At 37.6% G+C, this 22,838-nt stretch overlaps 1 protein-coding gene across 1 annotated transcript; it reads right to left on the bottom strand.

Annotated features, from left to right (window-relative positions):
* Nucleotides 1-10,628: 10,628 nt before the first annotated feature.
* slc71a1-1 (solute carrier family 71 member 1-1) lies at nucleotides 10,629-20,993 on the bottom strand. Its single transcript, XM_039691198.2, has 12 exons — nucleotides 20,749-20,993; nucleotides 18,921-19,016; nucleotides 18,659-18,721; nucleotides 18,449-18,576; nucleotides 17,264-17,378; nucleotides 16,960-17,178; nucleotides 15,236-15,349; nucleotides 15,014-15,085; nucleotides 14,810-14,922; nucleotides 14,629-14,726; nucleotides 14,408-14,562; nucleotides 10,629-11,459 (listed from the first exon to the last, which is right to left on the bottom strand). The coding sequence occupies exons 1-12, from the start codon at nucleotides 20,824-20,826 to the stop codon at nucleotides 11,253-11,255; spliced, it is 1,458 nt and encodes a 485-aa protein (XP_039547132.1). The 5' UTR covers nucleotides 20,827-20,993; the 3' UTR covers nucleotides 10,629-11,252.
* Nucleotides 20,994-22,838: the final 1,845 nt, after the last annotated feature.

The following is a 22,838-nucleotide window of genomic DNA, read 5'->3' as shown; positions in this document are numbered from 1 at the left end:
TTCTGGTCGAAATTTTGATTTTCGATATCTCAGCTCTGGAAGGATCTAGAGCCTCCATTTTTGCACTCAGGTGTAAGTCTCATGGCCCTCTATCAGAATGCAGAGTTTCAAGAAGATTGGGGATACTTAATTTTTAGCCCAAAAAAAAAAACGTAAGGGGTAACACTGTCGTTTTTTTTTTCTGGTCGAAATTTTGATTTTCGATATCTCAGCTCTGGAAGGGTCTAGAGCCTCCATTTTTGCACTCAGGTGTAAGTCTCATGGCCCTCTATCAGAATGCAGAGTTTCAAGAAGATTGGGGATACTTAATTTTTCGCCCCAAAAAAAAAAAACGTAAGGGGTAACACTGTCGTTTTTTTTTTCTGGTCGAAATTTTGATTTTCGATATCTCAGCTCTGGAAGGGTCTAGAGCCTCCATTTTTGCACTCAGGTGTAAGTCTCATGGCCCTCTATCAGAATGCAGAGTTTCAAGACGATTGGGGATACTTAATTTTTCGCCCAAAAAAAAAAAACGTAAGGGGTAACACTGTCGTTTTGTTTTCTGGTCGAAATTTTGATTTTCGATATCTCAGCTCTGGAAGGGTCTAGAGCCTCCATTTTTGCACTCAGGTGTAAGTCTCATGGCCCTCTATCAGAATGCAGAGTTTCAAGAAGATTGGGGATACTTAATTTTTCGCCCAAAAAAAAAAACGTAAGGGGTAACACTGTCGTTTTTTTTTCTGGTCGAAATTTTGATTTTCGATATCTCAGCTCTGGAAGGGTCTAGAGCCTCCATTTTTGCACTCAGGTGTAAGTCTCATGGCCCTCTATCAGAATGCAGAGTTTCAAGAAGATTGGGGATACTTAATTTTTCGCCCAAAAAAAAAAACGTAAGGGGTAACACTGTCGTTTTTTTTTTCTGGTCGAAATTTTGATTTTCGATATCTCAGCTCTGGAAGGGTCTAGAGCCTCCATTTTTGCACTCAGGTGTAAGTATCATGGCCCTCTATCAGAATGCAGAGTTTCAAGAAGATTGGGGATACTTAATTTTTCGCCCAAAAAAAAAACGTAAGGGGTAACACTGTGTTTTTTTTTTCTGGTCGAAATTTTGATTTTCGATATCTCAGCTCTGGAAGGGTCTAGAGCCTCCATTTTTGCACTCAGGTGTAAGTCTCATGGCCCTCTATCAGAATGCAGAGTTTCAAGAAGATTGGGGATACTTAATTTTTCGCCCCAAAAAAAAAACGTAAGGGGTAACACTGTCGTTTTTTTTTTTGGTCGAAATTTTGATTTTCGATATCTCAGCTCTGGAAGGGTCTAGAGCCTCCATTTTTGCACTCAGGTGTAAGTCTCATGGCCCTCTATCAGAATGCAGAGTTTCAAGAAGATTGGGGATACTTAATTTTTCGCCCCCCAAAAAAAAACGTAAGGGGTAACACTGTCGTTTTTTTTTTCTGGTCGAAATTTTGATTTTCGATATCTCAGCTCTGGAAGGGTCTAGAATCTCCATTTTTGCACTCAGGTGTAAGTCTCATGGCCCTCTATCAGAATGCAGAGTTTCAAGAAGATTGGGGATACTTAATTTTTCGCCCCCAAAAAAAAACGTAAGGGGTAACACTGTCGTTTTTTTTTCTGGTCGAAATTTTGATTTTCGATATCTCAGCTCTGGAAGGGTCTAGAGCCTCCATTTTTGCACTCAGGTGTAAGTCTCATGGCCCTCTATCAGAATGCAGAGTTTCAAGAAGATTGGGGATACTTAATTTTTCGCCCAAAAAAAAAAAACGTAAGGGGTAACACTGTCGTTTTTTTTCTGGTCGAAATTTTGATTTTCGATATCTCAGCTCTGGAAGGGTCTAGAGCCTCCATTTTTGCACTCAGGTGTAAGTCTCATGGCCCTCTATCAGAATGCAGAGTTTCAAGAAGATTGGGGATACTTAATTTTTCGCCCAAAAAAAAAAAAAACGTTAGGGGTAACACTGTCGTTTTTTTTTCTGGTCGAAATTTTGATTTTCGATATCTCAGCTCTGGAAGGGTCTAGAGCCTCCATTTTTGCACTCAGGTGTAAGTCTCATGGCCCTCTATCAGAATGCAGAGTTTCAAGAAGTTTGGGGATACTTAATTTTTCGCCCAAAAAAAAAAAACGTAAGGGGTAACACTGTCGTTTTTTTTTCTGGTCGAAATTTTGATTTTCGATATCTCAGCTCTGGAAGGGTCTAGAGCCTCCATTTTTGCACTCAGGTGTAAGTCTCATGGCCCCCTTTATCAGAATGCAGAGTTTCAAGAAGATTGGGGATACTTAATTTTTCGCCCAAAAAAAAAACGTAAGGGGTAACACTGTCGTTTTTTTTTCTGGTCGAAATTTTGATTTTCGATATCTCAGCTCTGGAAGGGTCTAGAGCCTCCATTTTTGCACTCAGGTGTAAGTCTCATGGCCCTCTATCAGAATTTGGGAAGATTGGAGAAACTTAATTTTCGCCCCAAAAAAAAAAACCGTAAGGGGTACCACTGTCGTTTTTTTTTTCGGGCCGAATTTTTGAGTTTCGATATCTCAGCTCTGGAAGGGAGCCTCCATTTTTGCACTCAGGTCTAAGTCTCATGGCCCTCTATCAGAATTTGGGAAGATTGGAGAAACTTAATTTTTCGCCCAAAAAAAAAAAGGTAAGGGGTACCACTGTCGTTTTTTTTTCGGGCCGAAGTTTTGAGTTTCGATATCTCAGCTTTGGAAGGGGCTAGAGCCTCCATTTTTGCACTCAGGTCTAAGTCTCATGGCCCTCTATCAGAATTTGGGAAGATTGGAGAAACTTAATTTTTCGCCCAAAAAAAAAAAAACGTAAGGGGTAACACTGTCGTTTTTTTTTCTGGTCGAAATTTTGATTTTCGATATCTCAGCTCTGGAAGGGTCTAGAGCCTCCATTTTTGCACTCAGGTGTAAGTCTCATGGCCCTCTATCAGAATGCAGAGTTTCAAGAAGATTGGGGATACTTAATTTTTCGCCCAAAAAAAAAAACGTAAGGGGTAACACTGTCGTTTTTTTTTCTGGTCGAAATTTTGATTTTCGATATCTCAGCTCTGGAAGGGTCTAGAGCCTCCATTTTTGCACTCAGGTGTAAGTCTCATGGCCCTCTATCAGAATGCAGAGTTTCAAGAAGATTGGGGATACTTAATTTTTCGCCCAAAAAAAAAATGTAAGGGGTAACACTGTCGTTTTTTTTTTCTGGTCGAAATTTTGATTTTCGATATCTCAGCTCTGGAAGGGTCTAGAGCCTCCATTTTTGCACTCAGGTGTAAGTCTCATGGCCCTCTATCAGAATGCAGAGTTTCAAGAAGATTGGGGATACTTAATTTTTCGCCCAAAAAAAAAAACGTAAAGGGGTAACACTGTGTTTTTTTTTTCTTGTCGAAATTTTGATTTTCGATATCTCAGCTCTGGAAGGGTCTAGAGCCTCCATTTTTGCACTCAGGTGTAAGTCTCATGGCCCTCTATCAGAATGCAGAGTTTCAAGAAGATTGGGGATACTTAATTTTTCGCCCAAAAAAAAAAAACGTAAGGGGTAACACTGTCGTTTTTTTTTCTGGTCGAAATTTTGATTTTCGATATCTCAGCTCTGGAAGGGTCTAGAGCCTCCATTTTTGCACTCAGGTGTAAGTCTCATGGCCCTCTATCAGAATGCAGAGTTTCAAGAAGATTGGGGATACTTAATTTTTCGCCCCAAAAAAAAAAACGTAAGGGGTAACACTGTCGTTTTTTTTTCTGGTCGAAATTTTGATTTTCGATATCTCAGCTCTGGAAGGGTCTAGAATCTCCATTTTTGCACTCAGGTGTAAGTCTCATGGCCCTCTATCAGAATGCAGAGTTTCAAGAAGATTGGGGATACTTAATTTTTCGCCCAAAAAAAAAAACGTAAGGGGTAACACTGTCGTTTTTTTTCTGGTCGAAATTTTGATTTTCGATATCTCAACTCTGGAAGGGTCTAGAGCCTCCATTTTTGCACTCAGGTGTAAGTCTCATGGCCCTCTATCAGAATGCAGAGTTTCAAGAAGATTGGGGATACTTAATTTTTCACCCAAAAAAAAAAACGTAAGGGGTAACACTGTCGTTTTTTTTTTCTGGTCGAAATTTTGATTTTCGATATCTCAGCTCTGGAAGGGTCTAGAGCCTCCATTTTTGCACTCAGGTGTAAGTCTCATGGCCCTCTATCAGAATGCAGAGTTTCAAGAAGATTGGGGATACTTAATTTTTCGCCCAAAAAAAAAAAACATAAGGGGTAACATTGTCGTTTTTTTTTCTGGTCGAAATTTTGATTTTCGATATCTCAGCTCTGGAAGGGTCTAGAGCCTCCATTTTTGCACTCAGGTGTAAGTCTCATGGCCCTCTATCAGAATGCAGAGTTTCAAGAAGATTGGGGATACTTAATTTTTCGCCCCAAAAAAAAAAAACCGTAAGGGGTAAGTAACACTGTCGTTTTTTTTTCTGGTCGAAATTTTGATTTTCGATATCTCAGCTCTGGAAGGGTCTAGAGCCTCCATTTTTGCACTCAGGTGTAAGTCTCATGGCCCTCTGTCAGAATGCAGAGTTTCAAGAAGATTGGGGATACTTAATTTTTCGCCCAAAAAAAAAAAAAAAGGAAAGGGGTAACACTGTCGTTTTTTTTTCTGGTCGAAATTTTGATTTTCGATATCTCAGCTCTGGAAGGGTCTAGAGCCTCCATTTTTGCACTCAGGTGTAAGTCTCATGGCCCTCTATCAGAATGCAGAGTTTCAAGAAGATTGGGGATACTTAATTTTTCGCCCAAAAAAAAAAAAAAAGGAAAGGGGTAACACTGTCGTTTTTTTTTCTGGTCGAAATTTTGATTTTCGATATCTCAGCTCTGGAAGGGTCTAGAGCCTCCATTTTTGCACTCAGGTGTAAGTCTCATGGCCCTCTATCAGAATGCAGAGTTTCAAGAAGATTGGGTATACTTAATTTTTCGCCCAAAAAAAAAAACGTAAGGGGTAACACTGTCGTTTTTTTTTCTGGTCGAAATTTTGATTTTCGATATCTCAGCTCTGGAAGGGTCTAGAGCCTCCATTTTTGCACTCAGGTGTAAGTCTCATGGCCCTCTACCAGAATGCAGAGTTTCAAGAAGATTGGGGATACTTAATTTTTCGCCCAAAAAAAAAAACGTAAGGGGTAACACTGTCGTTTTTTTTTCTGGTCTAAATTTTGATTTTCGATATCTCAGCTCTGGAAGGGTCTAGAGCCTCCATTTTTGCACTCAGGTGTAAGTCTCATGGCCCTCTATCAGAATTTGGGAAGATTGGAGAAACTTAATTTTCGCCCCAAAAAAAAAAAACCGTAAGGGGTACCACTGTCGTTTTTTTTTTCGGGCCGAATTTTTGAGTTTCGATATCTCAGCTCTGGAAGGGAGCCTCCATTTTTGCACTCAGGTCTAAGTCTCATGGCCCTCTATCAGAATTTGGGAAGATTGGAGAAACTTAATTTTTCGCCCAAAAAAAAAAAGGTAAGGGGTACCACTGTCGTTTTTTTTTCGGGCCGAAGTTTTGAGTTTCGATATCTCAGCTTTGGAAGGGGCTAGAGCCTCCATTTTTGCACTCAGGTCTAAGTCTCATGGCCCTCTATCAGAATTTGGGAAGATTGGAGAAACTTAATTTTTCGCCCAAAAAAAAAAAACGTAAGGGGTAACACTGTCGTTTTTTTTTCTGGTCGAAATTTTGATTTTCGATATCTCAGCTCTGGAAGGGTCTAGAGCCTCCATTTTTGCACTCAGGTGTAAGTCTCATGGCCCTCTATCAGAATGCAGAGTTTCAAGAAGATTGGGGATACTTAATTTTTCGCCCAAAAAAAAAAACGTAAGGGGTAACACTGTCGTTTTTTTTTCTGGTCGAAATTTTGATTTTCGATATCTCAGCTCTGGAAGGGTCTAGAGCCTCCATTTTTGCACTCAGGTGTAAGTCTCATGGCCCTCTATCAGAATGCAGAGTTTCAAGAAGATTGGGGATACTTAATTTTTCGCCCAAAAAAAAAAATGTAAGGGGTAACACTGTCGTTTTTTTTTTCTGGTCGAAATTTTGATTTTCGATATCTCAGCTCTGGAAGGGTCTAGAGCCTCCATTTTTGCACTCAGGTGTAAGTCTCATGGCCCTCTATCAGAATGCAGAGTTTCAAGAAGATTGGGGATACTTAATTTTTCGCCCAAAAAAAAAAACGTAAAGGGGTAACACTGTGTTTTTTTTTTCTGGTCGAAATTTTGATTTTCGATATCTCAGCTCTGGAAGGGTCTAGAGCCTCCATTTTTGCACTCAGGTGTAAGTCTCATGGCCCTCTATCAGAATGCAGAGTTTCAAGAAGATTGGGGATACTTAATTTTTCGCCCAAAAAAAAAAAAACGTAAGGGGTAACACTGTCGTTTTTTTTTCTGGTCGAAATTTTGATTTTCGATATCTCAGCTCTGGAAGGGTCTAGAGCCTCCATTTTTGCACTCAGGTGTAAGTCTCATGGCCCTCTATCAGAATGCAGAGTTTCAAGAAGATTGGGGATACTTAATTTTTCGCCCCAAAAAAAAAAACGTAAGGGGTAACACTGTCGTTTTTTTTTCTGGTCGAAATTTTGATTTTCGATATCTCAGCTCTGGAAGGGTCTAGAATCTCCATTTTTGCACTCAGGTGTAAGTCTCATGGCCCTCTATCAGAATGCAGAGTTTCAAGAAGATTGGGGATACTTAATTTTTCGCCCAAAAAAAAAAACGTAAGGGGTAACACTGTCGTTTTTTTTCTGGTCGAAATTTTGATTTTCGATATCTCAGCTCTGGAAGGGTCTAGAGCCTCCATTTTTGCACTCAGGTGTAAGTCTCATGGCCCTCTATCAGAATGCAGAGTTTCAAGAAGATTGGGGATACTTAATTTTTCACCCAAAAAAAAAAAACGTAAGGGGTAACACTGTCGTTTTTTTTTTCTGGTCGAAATTTTGATTTTCGATATCTCAGCTCTGGAAGGGTCTAGAGCCTCCATTTTTGCACTCAGGTGTAAGTCTCATGGCCCTCTATCAGAATGCAGAGTTTCAAGAAGATTGGGGATACTTAATTTTTCGCCCAAAAAAAAAAAACATAAGGGGTAACATTGTCGTTTTTTTTTCTGGTCGAAATTTTGATTTTCGATATCTCAGCTCTGGAAGGGTCTAGAGCCTCCATTTTTGCACTCAGGTGTAAGTCTCATGGCCCTCTATCAGAATGCAGAGTTTCAAGAAGATTGGGGATACTTAATTTTTCGCCCCAAAAAAAAAAAACGTAAGGGGTAAGTAACACTGTCGTTTTTTTTTCTGGTCGAAATTTAGATTTTCGATATCTCAGCTCTGGAAGGGTCTAGAGCCTCCATTTTTGCACTCAGGTGTAAGTCTCATGGCCCTCTGTCAGAATGCAGAGTTTCAAGAAGATTGGGGATACTTAATTTTTCGCCCAAAAAAAAAAAAAAAAGGAAAGGGGTAACACTGTCGTTTTTTTTTCTGGTCGAAATTTTGATTTTCGATATCTCAGCTCTGGAAGGGTCTAGAGCCTCCATTTTTGCACTCAGGTGTAAGTCTCATGGCCCTCTATCAGAATGCAGAGTTTCAAGAAGATTGGGGATACTTAATTTTTCGCCCAAAAAAAAAAAAAAAGGAAAGGGGTAACACTGTCGTTTTTTTTTCTGGTCGAAATTTTGATTTTCGATATCTCAGCTCTGGAAGGGTCTAGAGCCTCCATTTTTGCACTCAGGTGTAAGTCTCATGGCCCTCTATCAGAATGCAGAGTTTCAAGAAGATTGGGTATACTTAATTTTTCGCCCAAAAAAAAAAACGTAAGGGGTAACACTGTCGTTTTTTTTCTGGTCGAAATTTTGATTTTCGATATCTCAGCTCTGGAAGGGTCTAGAGCCTCCATTTTTGCACTCAGGTGTAAGTCTCATGGCCCTCTACCAGAATGCAGAGTTTCAAGAAGATTGGGGATACTTAATTTTTCGCCCAAAAAAAAAAACGTAAGGGGTAACACTGTCGTTTTTTTTTCTGGTCTAAATTTTGATTTTCGATATCTCAGCTCTGGAAGGGTCTAGAGCCTCCATTTTTGCACTCAGGTGTAAGTCTCATGGCCCTCTATCAGAATGCAGAGTTTCAAGAAGATTGGGGATACTTAATTTTTCGCCCAAAAAAAAAAACGTAAGGGGTAACACTGTCGTTTTTTTTTCTGGTCGAAATTTTGATTTTCGATATCTCAGCTCTGGAAGGGTCTAGAGCCTCCATTTTTGCACTCAGGTGTAAGTCTCATGGCCCTCTATCAGAATGCAGAGTTTCAAGAAGATTGGGGATACTTAATTTTTCGCCCCCCCAAAAAAAACGTAAGGGGTAACACTGTCGTTTTTTTTTTTCTGGTCGAAATTTTGATTTTCGATATCTCAGCTCTGGAAGGGTCTAGAGCCTCCATTGTTGCACTCAGGTCTAAGTCTCATGTCCCTCTATCAGAATCCAGAGTTTTGAGAAGATTGGGGATACTTAATTTTTCGCTCGAAAAAAATAAACGAAAGGGGTAACACTGTCGTTTTTTTTTTCTGGTCGAAATTTTGAGTTTCGATATCTCAGCTCTGGAAGGGTCTAGAGCCTCCATTTTTGCACTCAGGTCTAAGTCTCATGGCCCTCTATCAGAATGCAGAGTTTTGAGAAGATTGGGGAAACTTAATTTTTCGCCCCCCCAAAAAAACGTAAGGGGTAACACTGTCGTTTTTTTTTTCTGGTCGAAATTTTGAGTTTCGATATCTCAGCTCCGGAAGGGTCTAGAGCCTCCATTTTTGCACTCAGGTGTAAGTCTCATGGCCCTCTATCAGAATGCAGAGTTTCAAGAAGATCAGAGAAACTCAAAATTTTGACCCCCCAAAAAAACCAACAGTGTTACCCCTGTCAAAATGATCAGAGAAACTCTTTTTTTTTTCACTGAAAAGTCAACAGGGGTACCCCTGTCGTTGTTTGGGGTCGAAATTTTGAGTTTCTCTGATCTTGGGACCAGTTTGTCAAACTATGGTGCTGTTTTTGGTCCTTTAAATCTAGGGTGCCTAAAAACCTCTTTTCAGTGTCTTAAACTTGTTTGTGCCAGACATGAACTGTCTTTGAAAGAACTCACTTTTTGCCAAACAGTCAGAGCTGCCGTTTTGTATTCTCAAATAGTGCTATTCATTCAATTCAATTGGCTTTTTTATTGTAAGTATAAAGTACTTGATTGGTTGATGACAAACTGACTATGGTTTGCTGTGTAAAGCTGTATATATGTCATTGTGTGTACATTAGTATTATTGTATTTATGGTTTAACCTTTAACCTGTTTATCATGGATTGCAGTTTGGCTGCTTGTTCCTCATTTGCGAAATTTTAGGACTTTAAGTGAATAAATTTTAATATACATTTTGTAAAATTGTTTGTCTTTACTATGGAACGGAAGTATTAAAACAACAATCGCACATACAGCAAAAATATTCAACTTTATTGAAATGCATGTTTAGATACTTTGACATTTTTACATTGGTCGGTCAAAAAACGATATACCATGTTAAAATTTATAATGAAGACGGCACAACAAAACCACAGAACATAAAAAAGCACACTGTATTCTGAGACGAAGAGAATATATTACAGGAAATCATCTCATAAATATCCAAACCACACAACTAATATTACAGATGAACTCATCTGTCTTGTGTCAATAAAATATAAATTTGGTCAAATGTATCTTAAAACAAGCCATTCATCTGCCTCTATGAAAACAAAAAAATATAGAAAGACCACTGGCAAATTTCACCTTTTTCTCAAATGTTACTTTGTCAGTTGGCATTTAGGAAGTGTTTTGCGTAAACGTACATGTTTTTCGTAAAAGAATGTTTCTACACAAGGCCAAAGCGAATCCAGACAAATGACGCGCCATGTATTTCAGTTTCACTACTGGTTTAGAGTCAGTTCTCCCGCTGTTAAACGAAACTCAACTTCAGTTGTATAAGAAAGGCTGAGGCTAATCAGAACTCCCAACCGGAAGTAACACGCATCACTTGTATTCACCAGTTTCCGTCAACAACACAATTTAAGCTGGGGAAGGCACCATTGATTCTAAGTGTTATAAAGGAAACAGGCATCAGCTTAAACAAACGACAAAAAAGGAAACTTTAAAGCTGTACCACAATCATTCCAACGCAATGTTTGTTTGTCAAAGTCTGAAACTGAACTCCGTTAAGGCCATTCACGTGAAAATCTGTACAATATGCTTCCTAAAAAAGGTCACCGGGCCTCAAGAACGACAAGCGAATTTCAACGAAAGTTATACGATGATTTACAGAAATTCGCTCGGTTTAAAGTCTTACACGAACAAACTCAAGAGTTTTGCAAACAATTTACATAAATCAATTTGAATTCAGATAATGTTTTTACAAAAATTCTATCGGCATGAATTCTTATCAAGACTAATTTACTCAAATTTTGAAATTCGCTTCATGGATGGATTTACAATGGATCTGTTCCGCTCAAAAATTTTGCAAGTAGCTTTACACAAACATATTCGGCTGAAATTCTTACGAATGGTTTTACGAATTAAAATTTGTCCTACGCAAATAATTTTATAAAACGATTTACACCATTTTTTTTCCCCATTTCAAAATGTACGAATGTTTTTACGAACGAGTTACATACGTTTGTTCTATGTGAATTCTTGCGAATAGCGATTTGCACAAATTCGTTCTGCTTGCGTTTCATGAATGACGCCTTTTGTTTGTGTGCATGTTCTCTCCAGGCCCTTCTGATAAGGAGAACACCTTGTGTCCGGAAACATTCCTGACCGGGTTAATGTCCCTGAGTGAGCTATGGTAAATGAAGAACTATAAATCAAAAAAGAGCAACATAAAAAAGAAAAGGCAAAAAAAAAAAAAGAATAAATACAAGCCATTGCAATAGTGCCTTTGGACAGAACCGTCATTAAATATATGTTCTTCTATATACACATTTCTTTTAAAAAGTGGTGCTCTATTCATGATACAATAGGGACGCCTAGTCTTAATCAGAGACTTTCCTTCTTGCAGAGTTCACACACACCCGTCTGTAATTTTCATGCTTAATTAGCAAGTTCAAAACTCTGCAGGAAGGTAGAGCTCTAGGTGCAAGACTGTGCATGCCTTCGATATAGTTTTACGTTTCAATAAATGACAACAGCCTCCATGCGCAGTTCGTTTCTCAATGGTTAGGGGGCGTGGCCAATACAGCCACATGGAAACACCCAATCACACGTTAGTGTCCTGTAGGAGGGGCTCTTTGGCCTCTCCGGGTGGGTGGGGACTGTGTGAGTGCCCGTGGGGTGATGTGGGCTTCTTCCAGCTGCCCGAACGAGTGCCCATATGGGGGTGTTCGGGAATAAAAAGAGCCACCAGGAGCGCCAGCAGCACAGAACATGCGCCGAAGAGGAACGGCGGTCCTGGGATTATTGCACTCTGCGAGGGGAACACATGAGGAGGGAACACGGTTAACACAATGGCAAGACCTCTTCCCAATACAGTCTATGGTGAAGGCCTATTTACACCCAAATGCTCATAACATGAATATGCGCAATGCCTTTTTAAAATGCATCTCAATGAACTTCCGTACACTGAGGATTCACTCATTTTCAGGAATGACTTTTTAATTGCTTGGATTACAAATATTTAGCAATTTTACTGATGATTTACAGAGATTTATTTGGCTTAAATTCTTGCAAATAGTTTTACTAACTGTTTACCTCCTAGGAATGGTTTACACAAATTTGTACTCCACAAGTATCCAAATATATATTTTTTAGAGAATGTAAATTGTGCAATTTTACAAACAGTTTAGACAAATTGTTTCTGCTCAAATTAAATTTTGATCAAATTTTTTGACAAGGCTATTTGTAGCTTTGCTGCCTTTTATGTTTTTTTTTATTTTATTTTTTTATTCTGTGTTCTGTAAAGCACTTTGGTCTGTCTGAGCGGCTGTTTAAATGTGCTATATAAATACGTAAATGAACTTGAACTTCTGCTCAAATTATTATGAAAGATTCTACAACAGAAAAAAAAAATTACAAACTATTTCAATTTTTTCTCTGGACTAGAAAATATTTTTATGATATAAAAATATAAATATATTATATGTAAATATATTTATATTTTCTAAAAAAATATTTATATTTATATTTATATAAAATATATTTTAACAATTTACATAAATTTCATCTGCTTGAATCCTTGCAAAGAGTTTTACGAACAATTTATTCTTCTTGACATGAGCGATTTACAAAAATAGATACTGCACAATTCCTTCAAGTATCCAAATATTTTCAAAGAATTACAATTCTGCAAATTTTACAAACAATTTGGTTCCACTCAAATTCGAACTCATAGTTTTACGAACAATTAACAATCCTTGCTTGAATTTTTACAAATTATTTTGCTTGACTTTTTAACCCTCTGAGACCTAAGGGTATTTTTACAATAATTTTTCCGTCTGGTGTCATGTACTAAAAAAGCTTGTAAAATATCAACCCTTTGGTGCACAGACAATTGACACAGCTCTTTTTTTTCAGGACAAATTAAACTTTCAGCATATTTGTGTTACATTTATGTCACCTGAATGTAAAATAAGTTATGGGACCATAAAGACAAATGAAAAAATAAATCGGAAATGGAATCACTCAATTATTTATTGAAATCACACACAAATAAATAAAAGCTAAGCAATTTTCCTCTGGAAAATAGTTTGTTCATGTCTTTGGAGTCCTGGAGCACAGGAATAAACATTATAACTTGTACAGAACAAAAACTATTGACATTTTTCCAAAAGAAGTCCAGGCGTTTGGGGCCTCATGAAATTCACTGGTGCCAAGCCTCAAAACAGTTCCTATCAGCAATCCCACAGAGGGCCACATCACAGGTTTTGCATTTCTATTTTATTTATTCTTTTATTTATTATGTTCTTTTTATTCTTTTATAATACATTTATACTACTATAATACTTTTTTACAGTAAATAAATAAATGGCACTTCAGCTGGGTCTATCCTGGTAATCTAGTTCCTCATCTGTCAAAAAGCTCTGTTCTCCTGAAAATCCATCATCCTGCAATGCACCAAAATAGACCAGCGCTTTATTTACGTCCATTTCGCTGTGTTTCTCTGTGAATCGCGCGTCTCCGTGAGTCTCTCTATCTCTCTACACTATAACAGCGCTTGGTTCATGCGTAATGACGCACACCAATGTTTACGACGGATCAGCCTGTAATTGGTCAAAAAACATCACGTGAAAACATCACGTGATATCTAGAATGTCCGCTAGCATCGAGCTAGCGGCAAAAATGACGGAATATTTATGAATTATGGACTTCAAGAGTATCAAAGTTTGACATAAAGCGTTGGATTTATTGCTGAAAACCTCTGAAAGGAAGCACAAGTTCCAGGCTGGATAGAAAACCTTCTGTAAAGGCTAGAAAGACCAGAAAGACACCCCCGTGATGGCTAGCTCGTTAGCTTTCTGCTGGAAAAAACGGTAAGAAAATCGATAAATCTGTCATCGAGTTATGTAAACATTTATCGGAGGTGACGTGTGGCATCGTCGACGATGCCTTCGGGCTCAGGGGGTTAAAGCCACACACTGCGGAACTTTTGGCCACTAGATGGTGCTCGACCTGTAACTTTCACTTCCAGCGTCCCTAGAGGCCACAAGCTCCGCAACACTGTCGCAAATTACAGCCTCCTGTGTCTTTAGATTGTGTATGCTCGCAGTGTTTGAGGCGGGCCGGGCAGCCTTGCTGCGCTCGATTCCCTTATAGCAGCCGGCTGAGAGAGAGCGAGCGGGGTGAGACCCGTGGGGCTTATCATGTCTGTGAGTGAATGTGGGCGCCAGACAACGAGACATTTACACAAATTTGTTGAACTTGAATTCTTGCAACTAGTTTAAATGCTTGACTTCTTTAGAATGGTTTTACAAGCAATTTACACAAATTAGTACCAAATAAGGTATTCAACAATTTTTTCAAGTATATAACTTTTTCAGAGATTAACAAATACACAATTTTTTTTTACAAATAAAATACACAAATTGGTTATGCTTCAATTCTTATGAATGATTCTACCAACATTTAACATGTCCTGTTGAACTCTTGCAAATGGTTTAAGAAAGATTTAAAACAAATTTTTGATTTGTGGAGGCTAGGTTTTGTTTGTAATTGCAAATAATGCAATAATGCAAAAAATAATGCATTGCTATGAAATATTGTTTGCAAAAATTTTATATTTGAGTGCTGTTTAGCTGTATTGGACTTTATCAGCTATTATTTAAAAAAAAAACATGTTAACTATTAAACAAACCTAATAAAAGCATAAACACCATTCAACATAGTTCAGCTAAAATGCAACGATGTGTGGGACCTTACCTGTTGGTGGGGATCATGGTGATGCGGTATATCTGGGTCTTTCTCTGGAACTTGGTCCAACTCGACATGAAAGATGTAGAAGATGAAACCGTAGAGCGCCGGACCCAAACCATTACACAGTCCACGGATTCCCGTAACCATACCCTGACCCACGCCTACAGAAACATGAGCTTTAGCAGTCGGCCTCAAAGAACATGCAACTTCACTTCAAGAAAACCTACCTTGTTGATCCGGGTCAGCTGTGCGGGAAATCAGGGCGCTAACAGCAGGGAAAGTGATACTAGACATGGCGGCAACTGCTCCGGCTGCCCACATCATCCTGGGAATTAGGAACGATTTCATTAGTAAAAACTCATAAAATCGTTACATTACTCTTAAAGCAACTGAAGTTTCCGGTCTTACCATGGCTCAGATCCGAACCCGTACCAGGCGAGTTGCAGAATCTGAAATCCCAGGCCCAGCAAAATTGTGTTCTTGTTCCCGATGGAACGCATGAGTAAACTTAACACTACAGTCTGTCGGTGGAAAGAAAAGTCACATTCAACATCATCCCCCTATTATTAAATAATGAAGTAAAAATCCTTTATTAACACGTATCCAACTGACCTGCGCAACAATAGACAGCAATCCTAGAACAGCAATGAATGCAGCGACACTTTCAGGGGAAAATCCCATTATCTGGATAAGAGGGTCAAATAATAAAACTTTACAGCCATGTTTGTTATCAGGATTTTGAAAAAAAAAAACTAGACCTCACCCTCTAAACACAACTAAAACCCGAGTTAAAGATTAACCACAGAGATAAACCCAATCTGTGTGTTGACGAACCTGTTGCAGGTACAGGAAGAAGCTCGAGTATTGTCCAGCTTCAGGCAGATACGACAGGAACACTGTTATACAGATGAGCAGAACCGTCGAGTCCTGACCCACCTTCCTCAGAGACTGGAGAGAGAAACAGAAAAAGACACTTTAACACAATTATTTATTTTTTATTAATTGTACACTCTTTAAAGAAGAACTCCGGCAAACAATGTACCTTTGGTCTAATAAAACATCGGTACATAGTCAACCGTTCTCTGAGATTTGTTTTCATGATAATCAAATGTAAAGAGTTTTATCTCTAAAAACTGTTTAGCGTATAATGCTAGTGATGGGGGCATTGAGTAAGTAAAAAGAAATCGCTAGTTTATACCACTAACAAGGCTCAAAATAGCCCCACACTAACACAGTAACATAATGAGGGTCCCTACATGCAAAACGAAGCATTGAGAACTTTGTAAGTGTACAGAACATTTAATAAGAAGACACTTTATGAAGACAGTTCACTTCGCGTATACAGACAGGAGCCATCTTAAAAAATAGTCTCGATAAGTCGATCCCCGAACGCCGTTCATACAGTTCAGAAGTTCGCTGAACTCCATAGAGTTCAAATCACTAAGCACGACGTTCGTGGTTTGACTTATCAAGACTATTTTTTAAGATGGCTCCTGTCTGTATACGCGAAGTGAACTGTCTTCATAAAGTATCTTCTTATTAAACGGTCTGTACACTTACAAAGTTCTCAATGCTTCGTTTTGCATGTATAGAGTCTCATTATGTTACTGTGTGAGTGTGAGGCTATTTTGAGCCTTGTTAGTGGTATAAACAAGCGATTTCTTTTTACTTACTCAATGCCCCCATTACTAGCATTATACGCTAAACAGTTTTCAGAGATAAAACTCTTTACATTCGATTATCATGAAAGCAAATCTCACAGAACGGTTGACTATGTACCGATGTTTTATTAGACGAAAGGTTCATTGTTCGCCAGAGTTCTCCTTTAACATTTAGCCCATTTATAATGAATATTAGTACATTTTAATTATACTATTTAACACTGTAAAAGTAATCCTTTAAAATACTATTTTTACTTTAAAATAACTGATTTGAGGGTTTTTTTTTTAGTGTTTAATACCAGCCATTTATCACTTGTTGGCTGATTAAATGTTAAAATTATTATAAAAATCTGCATCAGGTGGAATTTTAATATTGATCCATCCCTATTTGTAAAGGTATCGCAACCATGATACATTGAGATGGTTCAATGTTAAATCCATTTATGTGTTTCAAGATCACATGTTTAACAGACCTTTCTCTTCTAAAACTAACCAATCAAAACCAAGAACACTGTGGTGGAAAACCATAACAGGCTTCGCAGGAACTCTTCAGAGCAAACCACGTGTGAAAACGGCCCTATGTGACATGCGTAAGCAGCTTTTAATGCAGCTTTAAAATCTCCATTATGTCAACACCTCGAATAGGCGTAAAAAACTTCCCTATTGAAAACCACACAGGATATGAGCGAAGAGTTGTGCCATTTTTCACTTTTTAAAATAACCAGTACATGTTTCCAACCACATTCATGGTGAAGGTTCTGCATCTGAGGTGCGTTTAACATCTTTAATAAATTCCAAGTGAAACGGATTATCCAGTAGGAACCGGTTTGGGAATATACTCGAGTGGATTGTAATATTATTGCACCAAGCAAGTTCAAAGAGGTCAAATCTACTTACAGCAAAGGGGTCAGCTTGTTCCCACGAGATGGGGGCACCCCAGGACGCCGGCCTCATCTTTTCCGGAAGTGACTCGGGCACGGCCACCAGGATGAAGCAGATGTCCAGCATAGCGATGGCAGAAGCCAGAACCACCACCAGACTGTCTCCATAAACCTGACTCAGATAAGCGCCGATGGCCGGGCTGATCACGAGACTCGCCGCAAACGTGGCAGAGACCTTTTGGAAAAAGCACAGACATATTAATGCAAAAAAAATATATATATAGGTATAAAGAGAGATGGTGATGATGGGTTATACGCACCATGCCGTAAGCCATACTGCGCTCATGCTCTTGAGTGATGTCGGCCACATAGGCGAATATAACCGAGAAGGTAACGGCAAACACTCCAGATACAGAGATAACGGCAAAGTACCACCTGAAACACAAGAAGAACGCTTTAAAATCTTTCTATGCATGTGATTTAAGACGTGCAGATGTATTAAAATACAAAACAGACCGATGTATCCATGAGATTTTTGGACTTTTTAAGTAGTGTTCTCAGTATAATTTTATGTAGCCTATATGACAAATTTTAATCATATTTATGATTGTAATCATATTTCAGGCAATTAAAAAAGATCATGACGAACTGAAGTGTCTCAGCGTAAGGAAATAATACATTATTTATCTGCTTTAATATATTGGCCACATTTTCTTATTAAGCTGATAATGATAATAACATTAAAAATGAACATATATCGGCCGATACTGATAAGGTGGATGATATATCATGCATCCCCTAATTTTGTGTATATTTCATGTGCAAGTTAAAATGGGTTAAATATCACATTAATTTCAAATTAAATACTGATATTACTAAAAGTAAAACTGAAATAAAATAAAATTAAAGCTAAACTACTAAAAATTACAAAAGCATGTTATTAAACTACCAAAAATTTTGTAATTGAAAAAAAAAAGCTAATTAAAAGTATGAATAAATATCATAAATCATACTAAATTAACTCTTTTCAGGACAAATACATTCAGATATTCAAACCTGGTAAACTTAAACATGAAAAATTAAACTTTTTTCATTGTCTGATTTATTTAATTAAAAAATTAAATTAAAATTTAAATGTATACATTTCGTTTTTATTTTATTATGTATACACAGAAATAAATGGTAACACTTTACAATGAGGTTTCATTAGTTAACATGGACTAAGAATGAACACATCTACAGCATTAATTTGAGCTAATGTTAAAATCAACATTTATTAATGCATTATTGAAATCAAAATTTAACATTAACATTAGTTAATGCACTGTGAACTAACATGAACAAACAATACACGGTTATATTTGAACAAAACAAGATTAACAAAAGCTTAAAAGTATATATATTGCTCACTGTTAGCTAATGCATTAACTTCCTGTATATTATTTTACCAAATAGATTTACAAAATATTTCGTTTTGTGTCCAAAAAAAGAGAAAGGTAACGTACCACGGGCTGATCTTCATTAAAGGAATTGGAGCACACGTGAAGAACACCGTGAGCAAAAGAAAGGACTTCCTTCCCCACACGTCTGACAGAGCACCAATCAGAGGAGCGCTTAGAAACGACAGCAGGCCCTGTGAACAAAAGCATGCAGTTGATGAATTATGAACTCGACTCAATAATAGATCTTTTACAGGAAGAAGTTAAAGATTATACCTTAACCCCCTGAATCAAGCCATTCATGAGAAACGTGTGTTTCGGGAATGTTTCGTGAAGAGCCTGCAGTCACACGACACAAAAACAGCATCGGTTATGACGCGCACGCAAGTGTATTTTGAACTTTTTTACATGATCATATTACTCAATATAATAACAGGGGCATACAAAGGGTTTCTAAACACGACACTTGATATGAAAATAAAATCTCACTTCCGTTACGATTTTCTTTGTATTCCTGTTTAAAACGACCACAACTTACTCCCAAAGTAGGTGCTGTCAGTAAACCCCAAGCGAAGAACTCCAGAAATATGACGATAACAGCATGATAAACACTGGGGGCGCCGAAGCCCTGAGGCTGGAGAGAGAAGAACCAGAGACGGAGAAGAACATGTGAGGAAACATTATTATTACACATCCATAAAGCTTCGGTTTGGTTTTCACAACAGGTAAGGTCTGTTTGTGGCCTAATCCTTCCAACGACATATTCACAGGTGCCATCCTGGCTTAATAAGTACAGTAGGCAAGATAAAACTTATTAAAAAAGGAACAATAAACAAAAGGAACTAGAGCAACTAGGTTCAAATTAAGACCATATATAGACTCAACCAAACAAAATTGTAACGGATCTTGACAGCCAGTGAACAGGACAAAAACTCTTTCGTTTTAGCCTACAATTGTGTTTCTGAGCATTTCAGACAAACCCACTGACGCTTACAATGTTTATTATCAATGGCTTATTTCTAAAGAAATGGGGGTTTTCAGGGCGTATTATAAGAGCACGTTTACACAACATCGATGTCCTAAAAAAGGGAAAGGGTTTTCCCTTGCGTTTTTCGCATACAGATGACAATGTTGTCCAAACGATCCCGTTCACACAGATCCTCGACATAGATTAAAAGCGCTGTATTATTCATGCCAGGCCAGAAGATGGCGATGTCTCTTTGTAAAGAAACTTCACGCCTATAAACTGGTAATTCACGTACTTGTCACTGTTTTCACAAATTTGTTTTCGTATTTCGGTATCACTTTCAAAAACTTGCACCTTTTTTTTTTTATTTTGTTTAAGTTTGTATTTTCAGGCCCCCAAAACGCTGTCATCGTGTAAATTAATTCTATTTTTAGTTGAAAATGGTGTCGTGAAAACGCCTCCTAAAACGATTAAAAATTGTTTTCGGTATTAGATGTAAAGCTGAAATTAAACAAAATATTTGATGAAAACATTACACAAAAATTGAAAGCACAGAAATATTGCTTTGATAACGAACTGAAATAAAGCTAGCTTAAGTTGAAATTCTAAATTATTAAATCAATTTGAGATAAAAAAAACAAAACAAAAGCACATAGCAAAATTACCAAGACAAACTAAAATTAGGCTACATTTTTTTTATAAATAATACTTTCAAGATATAGGCCTACAGTTCAAGACAAATACATTCATATCCAATAGATATCCGACAGACCAGACGGGTTTCACATTTCTATCTTTACAAATTATACCGTAGCAATCATATAACAATAACAATATGCTTTGATATTTTGCATAATACTGATTATCTACCATGTTATTTGCATAAGAAATAGCATGAAATTACTATGGTGTCATGCAAAAATACATGGTAACTCTAAGCCTAGCAATACTATAATCATTTTTAATGATATTTTATTTTAACTCGGCATAATAGAGAACCATATAACAATTTAAGCCTTGTTAAGCCGTTTTATCTGATTTAAAAATAGAAATTATTTTATTTACAGCCACTCAGCCAGCCATAATGCCATCTTGACATCTTTTACCCGCTTTAATGTGTCATCAAACCATCTGAACATTAATATAATAACGCATGAATTGATTTAAATCGTTAATCTTGACATTTATGCGTGCTGGTATGATTTATTGTTAATAACAGGAAGTAAATGCTGATGTTTACAGCCATGATGAATGACAAGACTTGAAGTTACACTCCTCCAATATATTCTCAAAGCATTTTTTCTTTTAAACATTAACACAATAATTATGTAGACGTCTACTTAAGACCTAAACCGTCGTGTCTTAGTGTTTATTGTGGTCAAATTTAGCAAAAACTCACCGTTCCTCCATCCTTGATGATGATTTTCTTCGCCAGTAACAAACTGCGATTCACTCGCTTCTTCTTCTTCTGGGTCATATTATCATTCTAGTTCTTCACGCTAGGTTAAAATCGGGTTCTTTTTAACGTAAACGCGTGTGCATGGATGCGGAGCGGGATATAGAGGAGGGAAGAGGGGGGAATTTTAGGAATATCGGTTTGTTTTCCGTCCATTCAGTTTGGCATCATGTACACAGCAGCAGCCATCTTCCCGAAGAGAGACGCATGGTGTGCGTGATGACGTCGGCATCATTCGATTCCGCCTGGCCCGCACACGTGGTCAAAACCTTTCACGTCTATCTATGGTAAAAAAAAAATGTATATCTAGTATATTTAAAATACAATTCTATTATGGCCTATATTTATTATATAAACTATTTGACTATTTTCCCTTTAGCTTTTTAGCTTATTTTTTATGATTTCTCCATTTTCTTTGAAGTTCACGGAAAAACACTAATAATTAATAAAAAAAAATATTATTATAATGTTTTATATATTTATAGTTTAACCAGAAATCACTACTGCATGTCTTATTTATTGGATAAACTTTCCCTGCATCCAAAATAAAACACTGAGTAGGCTAGTTACTACATTTAAATTTTAATGTTCTTCTATAGTAGGCTATCTATGGATATGGGCAGTGGAGTCTGGACCATAGATATCTATGGTCTGGACATACTAAATCCTCCATGATGTTACTGTCACGTGACCTACCTGTGTTACTCTATGCCATGGTGTCACTGGCTGCCTCCGAAATCGCATTCTTCCCTACTATATAGTAGGCAAAAAACAGTATGTGACTAAATAAGATTCTGAAGTGTGCATATAATGAACACTTTTCTATCCCATGATGCCACAGAAGAGGATTTGTGAATGGCAGTAAAGCGACGCAACTGACACATGACAATGACAACATGGCGAATGTAGTATGTACAGATTACATTCATACTGTATAAAACATACTTTTTTTAGTGGTCGTAGCCATTGCCATTCTCCCTGCGGCCTCATTGGATAGTAAAGTGTCCATCAAATGCGCACTTCAGAATCTCGTTGGAAGTAGTAGTTCATCCGGGGAGTTTTCACCTACTGTTTTTCGAATACTATGTAGTCAGACACACTACACAGTTGGTGTACTGTTTTTCACATACTATAGGGTAGGTAAGTATCCCATTTCAGATGCAGGGCTTGACTTGATTTAGCACACTAGGACTTTGAAGCCCTAATAGGGTGTTCATGAATAAGCCAGTTAAAATGGAGTGGTGAACTACATTACAGATGACAGACCACTTCCAATTTTTGGACGCATCTCGTGTGCATGTCCATTAAATCACAAAACATCAATGTTAAAGAATTTTATTTTGCATTGAACAAAAGCATGTTTGATGGTTTTGCAGTACCATGCATGCACACAGGAATCTGAATTCAGTCCCAATGACAAATCCCTTCAGGTTGAAAACTTGGGATATCAGAAATATTCACAGGTCAAATGTGCCTCACTGTCCTCTACAACATATTCATATTTACAAGCTATACACAAAACAAAAAACAACAGACCACAGCACATAAATACCACACACATTACAGTTTCTGTCATGTAGAAGCTTTAAGCAATAAATAATAAATATGTAACGAAAACCTACATTTTTAGGCCTATTAATGTAATACCACTATCATTTAATGAACATTTTTTCCTTCTCTGCAGTCTCAGGAAATTCTCTTTTATTGCGAGGTGTAAACTACTGCCATTTCAAATCTGGCAACTACTGATAATGAAAAATTAAATTTACGGCCATGACAGCAACCTTTCTCTCTGTTTTTGAGCATCTAAAACCATATAGGGAGTCATCCACACATTAACATGCTACATTCAGTGATACGGATGTGCCAACTGCTGGTGTGAACACTCTGGACTTCACTCAACGATAAAACAAACATATACGAACCGAAAATGACAAATACCATTTTCGTCTCTGAGATGTTCTTGTGGGATTAAAGACTCCAGTTTCCTGTCAAGCAAATTTGAAATGCAGGGTTATAAATGACAATGATTT

Source organism: Pimephales promelas, chromosome 2 (genome assembly GCF_988280905.1).
Source record: "Pimephales promelas chromosome 2, fPimPro1.hap1.1, whole genome shotgun sequence".
Classification (NCBI taxonomy): domain Eukaryota; kingdom Metazoa; phylum Chordata; class Actinopteri; order Cypriniformes; family Leuciscidae; genus Pimephales; species Pimephales promelas.
The sequence above is the reverse complement of the archived record's forward strand: the minus strand, read 5'-3'. Positions and strand labels throughout refer to the sequence as shown.